Source organism: Topomyia yanbarensis, chromosome 2 (genome assembly GCF_030247195.1).
Source record: "Topomyia yanbarensis strain Yona2022 chromosome 2, ASM3024719v1, whole genome shotgun sequence".
NCBI classification, from domain to species: Eukaryota; Metazoa; Arthropoda; class Insecta; order Diptera; family Culicidae; genus Topomyia; species Topomyia yanbarensis.
The window spans coordinates 464349991-464362477 of record NC_080671.1 but is presented as its reverse complement, the minus strand read 5'-3'; the positions used below and the strand labels follow the sequence as shown (position 1 = coordinate 464362477).

At 35.4% G+C, this 12487-nt stretch overlaps 2 protein-coding genes across 2 annotated transcripts; one reads left to right on the top strand and one right to left on the bottom strand.

Moving 5' to 3' along the window:
* On the top strand, positions 1 to 4290 carry LOC131686080 (tetratricopeptide repeat protein 21B-like). Its single transcript, XM_058970220.1, has 4 exons — positions 1 to 2554; positions 2612 to 2809; positions 2869 to 3109; positions 3177 to 4290. Exons 1-4 carry the CDS (start codon positions 81 to 83, stop codon positions 4233 to 4235), a joined length of 3972 nt encoding a protein of 1323 aa, XP_058826203.1. The 5' UTR covers positions 1 to 80; the 3' UTR covers positions 4236 to 4290.
* LOC131686088 (proton-associated sugar transporter A) lies at positions 4277 to 7316 on the bottom strand. The gene is made up of 4 exons (XM_058970230.1): positions 6555 to 7316; positions 5029 to 6223; positions 4669 to 4974; positions 4277 to 4609 (listed from the first exon to the last, which is right to left on the bottom strand). Exons 1-4 carry the CDS (start codon positions 6767 to 6769, stop codon positions 4379 to 4381), a joined length of 1947 nt encoding a protein of 648 aa, XP_058826213.1. The 5' UTR covers positions 6770 to 7316; the 3' UTR covers positions 4277 to 4378.
* Between the last annotated feature and the right edge of the window lie 5171 nt (positions 7317 to 12487).

The window sequence follows — 12487 nt, the reverse complement described above, 5'->3', positions numbered from 1 at the left end:
CATAGCAACATATATGGTAAACAAACAAATACTGTCGATGTGATTTTGATGAATTAGTTTAATTTATATGTTGACCCAGCATGGACGAGCAAGATTACAAAAGTGTCATAATCTATTATGGACGGGAGAAGATGTATCGGACTATGCATCGTGTGGTCCTTGAGGCAATGGCAAAATATACTGTTGACACCAGTTTCAGATTCTTCAATGGAATCGCTTTAATACTCGAAGGCATAAAACTGCAAGAGGGCATTCGTGAATTGAACCAATTACAAGGCGACAAAGATTTTGGAATGGCCGTTTTACTAAGCCTTATGTATGCACACAAACGTTGTAGAGTGATAGACAAGGAAGAACTAATAAGTTTGGATAGCAATCTCAAGGATGAAAGAAAACGTTTGACTTCATCATCAGCTTATTACGCATCTGTATTTCTATTTCTAACGGGAAAATTCGATAAAGCTCGTGAGTATGCAGAAAAGGCTCAGCGCTTCAATCCCAACAGCTCGGAAATATTAACTATAAGAGGATGGTGTGAACTTTACTTAAATAAAAACAGGCCATCAATAATCTTCGATTTGTTTGATAAAGCTCTCGAGCATGGAATGCATATTGACGCAAATATCGGACAGATTCGTTATCACCAACAAAACAATGATTTTGAAACAGCTATTTCTATCCTAAATCGTCTGTCTGTACGCTATCCGGATTTAATTATTCCGCTTGTTGAAAAAATGAGATGCCATCTTTCTAATTGGAATTACGATAATACAGTGGAAGCTGCAGCAAGGATTCTTAATCTAGAGCCAGTAAATTTAGAAGCTCTTCAAGTGAAAATTTTAATTTTAATGGTTAAAGATAGTAACTGCACAGGTTGTGTTGGTGCTTTGCAGTACTTATTTCAGGCAATGGAAAAACTTGAACCCGGTAATGGCCTTCTTTTCATGCGTGCAGGACAACTGTTTTCTAGAGTTTGTGGTAGAAACACGTCAATTTTGGCTGAAACTTATCAGTTCGTAGATAAAGCCCATAAAGTCAACCCTACTAACCCGGATTTTATAACAGAACTGGGATACCAATGCATATTGAATAAGAGATACAAAGATGCTACGAAATGGTTTAAGTTGGCATCTAAAATAGACGACACCTCTTTGTTTGCTTTATGTGGATTGACTTCGTGTCAGATAATAGAGACTGGAATTTCAGAGCAAGTTGTGCAGCAGATTGAATTTCTTTCTGAAATTCAAGGAGACAACAAAATTCCCATACTTTCGTTCATATCATCTAAAGTGCACGAAAAGGGTAATGAAAAAGCAATACAGCTCTTAATGGAAGCAAGTGAAATTCAATTCAAAAATTTAAGCACTCTTACATATGGTCTAGAGTACCTTAGAGAACTGAACCCTGATTTTCTACTAGAAGTAGTGAAAGAATTGATGAAACATTCTCCCACGGATTATGAGGCTGAAATGGTGTCACTTGACATGCATCCTGTTCTTCGTCATAGTGCAAATATACTAGATGCCATTGTAAAGGCTTGTCCTGGACTTGTAGAAGGACATTACTTACAAGCAAAAGTTCAATTTCTTAGTGGAGAATTGTTATCTGCAGCGGAGACTCTTAAAAAGCTTGTTAATGACATTGACGCAACATATTCGGAGGCTTATTTGCTGATTGCTCGAGTTAATATAAGACAGAAATGTTATACCAAAGCAGCACATAGTTTAGAAATGTGCCTCAGTCGTGATTTTAAAGTACGCGATAATGCAATGTTCCACTTACTTCAGGGCATCGTTTTTAAAAACCAACAGCAATATGAAGACAGTTTGAAAAGTTTATTTACAGCTATGAGCATATGTGGTATTAACCCGAATGGTAATACGCAAAAAAATGCGCTACTGAAGAATTCAAGTGAAGTTACTCTGAATGCCTTTGATGTATTGTCATTGTACTTGGAAACAATAAATACACATGCTCTACTGAACCAACATTCCGAGGCATTGAAACTAATACAAATAATATCATCAGAGTTTGCATCATCACCCGAGAAAGGAAGGGTGGCTGTCGCAATAGCTGATTTCTACATGCAACAAGGAAATTTCACGAAAGCAGTTGACTTACTTAAAAATATATCTTCAAATGACCCGTACTATGTACAAGCAAAAACTAAGATGGCTCACTTATACTTGGTTTACAAAAAAGATCGTTTGGCTTATGCTCAATGTTTTAAAGAGCTGGTTTCTCATAATCCCGGTCCATCAAGTTACTTAATGTTAGGTGATGCATACATGTCTATACAAGAGCCCGATGATGCTATTGAAGCATATAAGCAAGCTCATTGGCAAAACTCAAGGGATATTTCGCTGGCTAGTAAACTAGGAAGAGCCTATGTTAAGACTCATCAATATAAACGAGCAATTTCTTATTACCAGGAAGCTATTACTACTCCGGAAAATTTTTTGCTAAGGTTGGATTTGGCAGAACTTTTTCTAAAATTGAAACAATATTCGAATGCTGAACAAACTCTAGTCGATGAAATCGAGTTGTCCAAGGGGTAATAGCAAAATGTTTATCCAAAACCTTCCATTAGTATAGCCTTTTTTATTTATAGCGAAGCTGAGGACATGTCTAGACTACAAACTAGAACCAAACAATTGCTGCTTTTGGCTAGGATACGCGAAAAAGCTGGATATTTAACATCATCTTTAAACACTCTTAAAGAGGCTAGGGATAATCAGTATAAAATATTGAAACGTATGTTGTTAGATTCGAGTTCCGTACAGCATGAACAAAACAAAACTTTGGTTAGGTATGTTTTATTTGCTGCTTTGTTAGATAGACGGGGAAATATTTTTCATGTTTTTGCAGAATCTGTGTTTTAATGGCAGAACAATCTATTGCACTACGAGATAATGATCAGGCAATTCATCATTACAAAGAAGCTTTGAAATTAACACCCGATGATACAAGTTTACTTGCTGCATTGGCTCGTTCATATATGCAGGTGAATAATATGGACCAATGTCAAGCGATATGTGCTGAAATTTTACAGCATGACTCGAACAATGAAGCTGCTTCTGTAATGATGGCTGACTTATCCTTTAGACGGGTGAGTGATGTTACACTAGTAAGAGTATGTAGTATTTAAGTGTTACCAATTACTTTTCTTTGTACAGATGAACTTTGAGAATGCGGCGTATCATTTTTCTCAACTCTTGATATCTCAACCCAATTATTGGACTGCGTTAGCTAGATTAATAGAAGTGATGCGACGATCTGGAACATTACACGATATTCAGCCATTTCTTCATCGAGCTGAGGAAGTGTGTCTTCGGCCAGATTTTGAAGCTGGTTTGAGTTACTGCAAAGGTCTCAATGATTGGTATAGCGGAAACCCAAATAGTGCTTTAAGATTTTTCAACAATTGTCGCAAGGATCCTGAATGGGGCCAACAAGCTATATATAATATGATAGAAATATGTTTGAACCCAGATGGCGATTTGCCTAATGAAGGAGTTATTGATATAGGAGCAGATGATTTGGAAATAAAAGATTCTCGTGCAATGGCATTGAGAACGGCTGAACGATTACTGAAAGAATTAAAACCTCGACCAGGCGTTATTGACAATGAAGCACTCAATCATCGATTGTTGCAAAATTTCCATGCGCTTGCTTCCCGGAACAAGACCAGCATAGATCGAGCGCTACAAGATTTTACATCAATTGCATCACAAGAAGAATACAAGGAACACGTAGGTGCTGTGTACGGCATAGCATCAACTTATGTGATCTTGAAGCAATCACAGCGAGCTAAGAATCAACTGAAAAGAATTGCTAGAAACAATTGGACATTTGAAGAAGCAGATTATCTTGAGAAATCTTGGTTACTGTTGGCAGACTTATACTTGCAAGCAGGAAAATTCGAAATGGCTACAGATCTACTGACACGTGTGTTAGAGCACAATAAATCGTGTACAAAAGCATACGAGCTTCTAGGGTTGATATCGGAAAAGGAACAGAACTATCGAACTGCAGCGATGCATTATGATTGTGCCTGGAACTTTAGTGCTAAATCAAAATCAAACATTGCATATAAGCTAGCATTGAACTATATGAAAATAAAACGTTTTGCTGATGCGATCGATATTTGTCAGCAGGTCTTGAAAATACACCCCGATTATCCATCGATAAAAAAGGATATTCTTGATAAGTGCAGAAATAATTTGAAAAATTGAAGTATTCAGCTAAGTATAATTTGAAGAAAATAAATTTAGGATGAATTCTATGTCTCATGACTTTATTTAGTTTATTTATATTTATATATTATAATTACTTTTTACGATGCATTTTTCATTTTAATCCGAAACATGTTTTAAAACTATAAATCGAGATACATCACTTGAGTGGCTGAAATTGCTCCACAAAAACTTAAGAATGCTGCCACACTAACCACTGCTGTAGTTGTTCCAGTCCACGAAACAATTGACCCCATACATATTGATAAAATGAACTGGGCTAAAAATACCATGCTACTAACAATAGCTACATCAGTTCCAAGCCCTCTGACGACCTTTTCCTGTTGATCATGATCTGAAGCGTAATTTGCAAACTGAAAATGCGGAACGTTTATAAGGACAGCCTTAAGAATTTCCTAATCCTAATACTTACGATTCCTTCGGAATGATAGTGTGCTATTAACAAATATGGCATTGTAAATAATGTTGAATACATTACACCAGCAGTCCAGCTAAACATGATAACACCAACTCGATTTTTCGTCAAAGCCATCAACGTCATCCCGGTGCAGTAAAAAAGTAAACCACCTACATAAACCTTGCGTGCTTTGAATCTTTTTATGAGTTTTTCGATCACCAAAGAGTAACATGCACATGACAAAGAGTACATTGCCATTCCCCAGCATCCAAAGCGCACACCTGCTTCGTAGCGCAAATATTCGTCAGAACCTTCGATCGCCTTAAAGAAAGATAGAAGTGTAGATTTTTTTTTATATTTGATTGTTTAAAATACCTTAGGGTTGCCACGAAAAACCGATTCACCGACAAAATCGGTAAAGTAAAGTGAATAACACACATGTGCCATCCAACAGAACAGGTTAGTGAGACATACCATCCGCAGAGAATATGGCATAAAGAGGATAGATCTAAGGTACGTTTCCAGAGTTATCGTGTTCTTGGGTGGAACGGTGTTCGTTTCAGTATTCCCAGCTTCGTCATCATCATGGGTGAATGAAGTTTCGGCACAATTTTCTCCTGGTAAGGTATCGTAATCTTGTTTAAATCCAGTATTGGTAGCTGTTACAGTTCTTTGAGGTTTGCTTACATTCGAATGAGTTCTTTCCTCTTCAACAGAGCCATAGTTTGTTGTTTCGGGATTTTCGAGAGAATCTTCTTCATGGCTCGGCTTTTTTAGATGTGACAAATCCTGTTTCTCTATTTCTTCTTCCAATATCCAAAGTGGTATTTCGTTGAAACTGGTAATAGTGCAACCAACACAGACAATAAATATGATTGTAATTAGTGAGAACACTGCCCTCACATGCCCACCGAAAGCTTTTCCTAAAGCTGTTGCATCCCAATTAAATCCTCCCAAAGAGTATCCCATAAATCCACCCAGTCCGGCCATTACTGTGAAGGTTGATAGTCCACGTGCATGGTCCTCGGGAATGGTGACATCCAGCAAATATGCTCTAGAAGGACTTTGGCATGCATCGGCATCGAAATCAAGTAGTACTGTGCCAAGTATTGTAAAAAATATTCCCCATGGATGACTTGTTCTTACACTTGACTCATCTGACGTAATTGCGGTTTGGTAAATCGTTTCTTGGGCTGTTGAACGATGTGCCAGAATGCTTTGAGTTGATTGTAGAGTTCTGTTTGAAGATGGGTTCATATCTCCAAATGCATATCCGAGATCTTCTCCGTTTGGAACAAGCATTAATCCTAGCAATACGCCTATTGATAAGAACCAGATGAAAGGCCTTCGCCTTCCGAATTTACTCCTACAGCGATCACTCAATGACCCAAGTAGAGGCGTTAGAAAAAATCCTACTAGTGGAGATAAGCACCATACTAAGGTCATATGGCGATGTTGAACTCCAATTTTCAACAGCGTTGGTGAAACAAAGGCAGTTTCAGCGGCGTATGAAAATTCTATGCCCATTACAGCGGCTGAAACTCGAATTAGTTCCAAGGGAGTTTTTTTGCTAGAATCAGAAAAAAAATTATTTCCAATATTTATTTTATGAAAGCGTATATGATATTTTTACGATACAAAATTGTGCAACGTGAAGGTGATAAAAATTTAAAGAGTATTTTTATTCCTTCCAAACATTTTTAGTGGTTTCAAACCCTATCCCACGTTTCAAATAAATTGTAATTTAATAAAGAATCGGAGTAGATAAAATAAGAATTTGCGGGCAATGTATATTTTGAAACATTATGTGTAAAAAATGGAATTGCCCTGCAAATAAAATAAAATCCCTCGACATAAATTTCCTACATTAATTCAATCAAAGCAGTTCAAATCCTACATACCGATATATATGTGAAAAATCTACATTTTCCTCGCCCCATGATGCGTTTGTGTTCAGATTCGCCTGTTGCTCATTCGATGGCTTAACGATATTTCTTATGTACTGAGCAAGCCCACCCGGCCGTTCTTCTCTCCAAACAGCTTGTTTCGCGCGTATTGCATCTTTGAAATCATGAAACCTTCCAGCCAACCCTTGATATTCGTGTAACTTTTCCATGTTTTAAATTGAAAATTAATATACAGTAATTCCTTGGCTTTTGTATTTAGGGTTCGGCTTTGTTGAGCATCAAGATAGACGTACGAACAACGGTACGTTTGCTAACATGAGAAATTAGTGAAAAGTTTTCCTTTTACACTGTAACTACTCTTGACATCGAGCTTCAAAACAAAAACTACTTCATCTGTACCGTTTGTGGTTAGAGTATTTCACTATACCCATCGTTTTCAATAACATTTTAATTCAGCATTTAAACAAGTATTAGTACTTATCAAAATAACATAATCAAGTTCAATTTTAATTTTTAAATAAGACGATTTCTCAACTCACTAATTAGATTAAAGACACCCTATTTTCTAGAAACAAAATATGAATTGAAATTACTTCTTCTTTGTTAACTATCAATTTAAATAGACTAGGCCTACAAACATTAATATATGTAAACACTTTATAGAATTATTGTTTCACATTGAAATCACTGATTCCCTAAAACTAACTTCTTCTATGAATGCGTGATGACTGCTCGGGGCGCCAGCTGAAATTCTAATGCTCTTACTCTGCTTTGAATTGAAAACTGCACGTATAAATAACACAACCTAGAGAGCAGAGACTCTAGTTCACAACTATGTTTCTTGTCTCTTTTTTTACTTTTGCTGGTAGGGTTGTTCATTTTTATATAACATTAGATGGGAGCTGTTCGAATAAAATTTCTATTATATACAAAAAGGGGCTTGATTGATATTCGTCTTTTCGTATAAGTCCTACAAACTACAGCAATAAGCCACTATTTTGACATTATGTTTTCTTGATTGTAAAAGACAGCTTTAAAATATTAATTTTACTTTGCTCACTTTAAAACTTGAGAACGAGACTTTTTATAAAACACACGCTCAAAAGCTACGCACAAGACTTGTTTTATATTTTTACCCATTTCGTCAAATTGAATGCTTTTAAATCCCGATCTTGATGTAAGTAGTAGACACGTACGGAAATCACCGTTTTTACTTTCCAAAAATTAATATACGGTCGTAATTCTTTTAATTTGTTTATTTTTAAACAATGTTAACGATTCCTGTGGTGAAAGATCCACTGCCGCGGAAAATATTCTCGGCACGCACTGGTAAATTTTGATGCGCACACAAAAAGGTTTTTAAAGTTGCATAGTAAATTAATAAAAGCTCTGTTAAGCTCATGTAAAATAAATAAAAAAATAAATAAATGATTACATGATTCTTTGAAATATGATGTTGATGTTATCGTTGTTGTCGGATAAGTGGTAATAAATTTGACGCGTAGAGGTGAATGACCCTAAGGTTGAAACCTCTATAATCAACAATATAAATAAGAGTTTGACGCGTTCTTCTCATTAAAACCAGGAAGTGGTTTAACGAGTACGAAATAAATGATTTAAGAAAAATTCTCCAACTAGACTTTGCCATTCTGAAAATTATAGTTTCTGTCTTGGACCAACCAGTGAGTATCAATTATGCGACTTCTTCCATCTGCTAGTTCCAAGTGTCTAAGTAAGTACTGTTAATCTCAAGGAGGACGCAAAAGTTGAAATGCAGCATCTGCCACGCGACTATTTCACATTTATTGATACCAATTTATACTCATTTGGTCGATTGTAAACCGAATAATGAGCGAAAAAATGCGTACTTTGCCTAAAAGGATAAAAATGGCACAAGCATATCATAGCATAGCAAAAACGAGGGCACTAACCAAGGGAGGCTGACATAATGAATTTTTTTGTTCATTGCACACCTGACCATGTCCTTATGGTCGCTAGAGGGAAGGAAAAGTTATGGGGTTTTCGTTTTTGACAGTGCACTGCACTGGTGTAGTCGGTGCTACACTTATTCAAACTTTAGTGTAATCAGTCTATCTCTTTTTTTTGCACTATACCGGTGAAGCACCAAGTAAAAACGTAAACGTTATTAGTTGAATACTTACTTACTTACTTACTTATCCACGCAACCTCCATAGGTATTACGGATGTTACATTTTGTTAGTTGCGAAGGACAATGGGGTGTGGATTTGGGATGATTCATGTGCGTATATAGTGTATTTATTTGATTTTCATATATTGATGTATTATACTGGGTGAGTCTTTCCTGAGCATATTTTTCTTATCTTAGAGATCCAAAATATGCAAAAATTATTTTTTTTTCAAACTTTGCGCTGTCATATTCCCCTAAGGGAAATTTATACTAAATAATCAAAAAGGGTTATGAGGCTTTGTCTAGGGACTAAAGAAGAATATTTGAAGAGCTTCGGTTTATTAAAAAAAGAAAAAAATGTATGTGCCGATTTTCTCAATGTCCCCGTCTATCATCCCAAAATTCACCAAGGGCCTGATAAAAACCGGGGTTCACTGTATATGAATATTCTATTCTAATAATCAATTGGGACTCTCTGCCAATTTTTAGCCTGAATTGCTAACGATGTGAACATCAAGAATTCGTCAGACTTCTACAATTGACCCCTCTTGACACTAGTTTGGCCTTATCAAGCCGTAACATGGGTGGCATTGTGAGTCACTGTCGAATAGGGGTTGAGAACAGTTTGAAACAACATCTATCGAGGCACCATGTCTTGGACCGCCATCGAGCCTAGTTTTCATACCTTATTTAACTAGACTCAATGTTTTCCATTCAACCACATAGAAGGATAAAAAATGGCACAACAACATATACACTCTCTGTATAATATATACTCGAGCCTCCCGCAACTTGACGTTTAGCCTAAGTTGCATGAAACCACCGTGTTTCGAATGATGTCGCCACCATAGAACGCCGTCCACAAATTGCGATACTGTAAATTTCTATGCGAGAAAATAATTCCGTGACGTCTTTTACGAACTTGTTTTCTTTATTTACATTCGGAAGCGGTAATCAAGATGATCATTTCAAAACAGCGTAATAATTTAATATCAATATAAACAAGTTAATTCGTCATTTTGGAGTTTCATAAAAGGATTACAAATTGTGCCGAATGTAAAATGCATGATTTGATTTGAGTGCGCTTCTAGTGTGAACTTTTTCTTCTCCCGTCGCCCTTGAAATATCTTTCGCATATAACAATTCTCGAAAGTTTGTCGTTAATCTTAAATACATTTAGTTTTGTGATTATCATTTTTCACTTCGTATTTAACAAAGGCGGGATTGACTTCGATTGTTTATTTCTGACAGCATGCGACATTTACGGTGCAAAGGTTTCCACAAAATTCAGAACTGATGACAGCTCATTTTCTATCGGAGAGGGAGAAAAACAGTCCAGTATCATTGTGTGTGTTGTTTACATTGCAATGCAAATATTACTACCTAATATCTTAAAACTAAATGAAGATGCTCACTAACTAGCATAAGCGCCGCTTGTTTGTATGCTGATGATTCCAAAAAATCATGAATCATTTAAAAATAATGCATCGGAATGAAGATGCATTATTTTTAAAATAAAACAACACCAAACCCAAAAAGTCTTCAAAAATGAATTGACCGAAAGGAAAAAAAATCTGACCAAGAAAATTTTCACTGTGAAAAGGTTTACGCTTTTTTTAGAAATTGCTCTTGAATAAAGATTGATCCGCCATTTTAGACCCACAGACCCAAAAAAAGTGGTTTCAACGATTTGTATAGGAGCTGTCAAGTTGTTCCCCCTCTGTATATACTTTAAATTTTTAAGCAACTTGGTCCAACATTGAATTGATAATACAGCATATGTCATCTTCTATGCCGATCGAAGAGAATTGATTTCTTGTTTTGTTGATTTTGGTCGAAAGATTCGACTTAGTGTGCATTTACTCAATCAAGACTAATATGATCAAAGTTAGGTTGTCAATCAACAACCGGCAATAATTTCTCTTCGGTGTACTGAGCTAGCATTAACAATGACAATATATACTAAGACAAACTTTTACTAAAAAGTAACGAAATGGAACTCTGTATCTAAATGAATTAAAAATATATCAATTAAGTTTTTTAAACTTCACGTATTAAAGATTTGCAGCCGCATAGATAAGAATAAAATTAGTTGGCGGAAATATGTGTACATCTTTTGTGTCTAGTTCTTATCATTAAATTGTGTCCTCAATATTGATTGAGACACAGAGATGTCAACTATTCGCTGTTGGTAGCCGTAGCGAAATCTGGTCTCATGAGAATTAATTAAATCGAAGCTGCCGCATTGACGTGGAACAGGGAAAGCAATTACATTTGTGTTTGGTATTTGTCTGGCAGATACTTTGAAAACAGTTATAAGCATCTACTGTCAGAACTAGTCTTTAAATAAAATACCAATAATGCCAAATTTAACAGATGTTTCCACTTAGATGAATAAGTGGTATCACAAGTTTAGAAAAAAACTCGAAATAGGATTATGTGCTTGAGGAAATGATGATCAGATATTCTAACAGACAGAAAATCGATAGAAAAAAGCGAAATGATAAAGTGATGAGACGTAACCCACGAGAGATGGTTGGTGTGTTGATAGTCTTACAAATGTGCATAATATTCAGACTGCACATTTTTGGCTAACTAGAAATAACAGATTGATACTTTAATACATTTTTCATTCAAGAAACATTTTGATGGATTATTTATGTATGTGCAACCCTTACATGTGCCGGGTAAGAGAAATACTGTCGTAAAAACTTATAATATGCATATAATTGATAAGGGCGATTTTATTGGAAGATTTGATATTCATTTTCATTGAGCAAGAAAAAAGCGAAATGATAAAGTGATGAGACGTAACCCACGAGAGATGGTTGGTGTGTTGATAGTCTTACAAATGTGCATAATATTCAGACTGCACATTTTTGGCTAACTAGAAATAACAGATTGATACTTTAATACATTTTTCATTCAAGAAACATTTTGATGGATTATTTATGTATTTGCAACCCTTACATGTGCCGGGTAAGAGAAATACTGTCGTAAAAACTTATAATATGCATATAATTGATAAGGGCGATTTTATTGGAAGATTTGATATTCATTTTCATTGAGCAATTGCATGCCAAATTTGTAAATCAGTTGGTACGATCCTATCAGGGGTATATTTGTATATATATTTGAAACGTCGTCTTTGAACCCTATTTGATTTTGATGATATTTGACACATGTCTTCAATATGCAAAAGAGATATTTTTATTGGTCTAAATACCCAGATATGATGCTGGTATAGAGATGCGCGAAGACTGAATCCAAAATACGAAAAGCGAAATTTTATATATAATTTATATAGCATTACATAATATTTGTTATACAAACTGGCTGACTAGTTTTATCTTTCTCATTTTAAATTTTGTTTGCCTTTTTTTATAAGTTATTCACGTTTCTCCATCAACAATTAAACATTTTTCATAAAAAATATAAAAATGAGTAATTGTGATGTAGGTGTACGTGTGATCGCATCGTGGGAAAACCATCAATAAAAACGTATTTTTACCACCAACTTCAAATATATTTTTGAAATTTACACTACTTGCAAGGAAATTTCCTTTTGAATCAAAATGCTCTGTGAACCATTTGGTGAAATTTTGAACTTTTAGTTAAAATCTGACACTTCGAAAGTTATTTGCAAAATAACCCTACTCTGGAGCATGATTAAAATTGACAGAGCGATAGATTTGACAGCTCGAGGGTTAAAATTTTGCCCATGACGCAGAATAAAAAGGAAACATTTTCTGTGCCTAATTGAGGTTGTCAATATTTT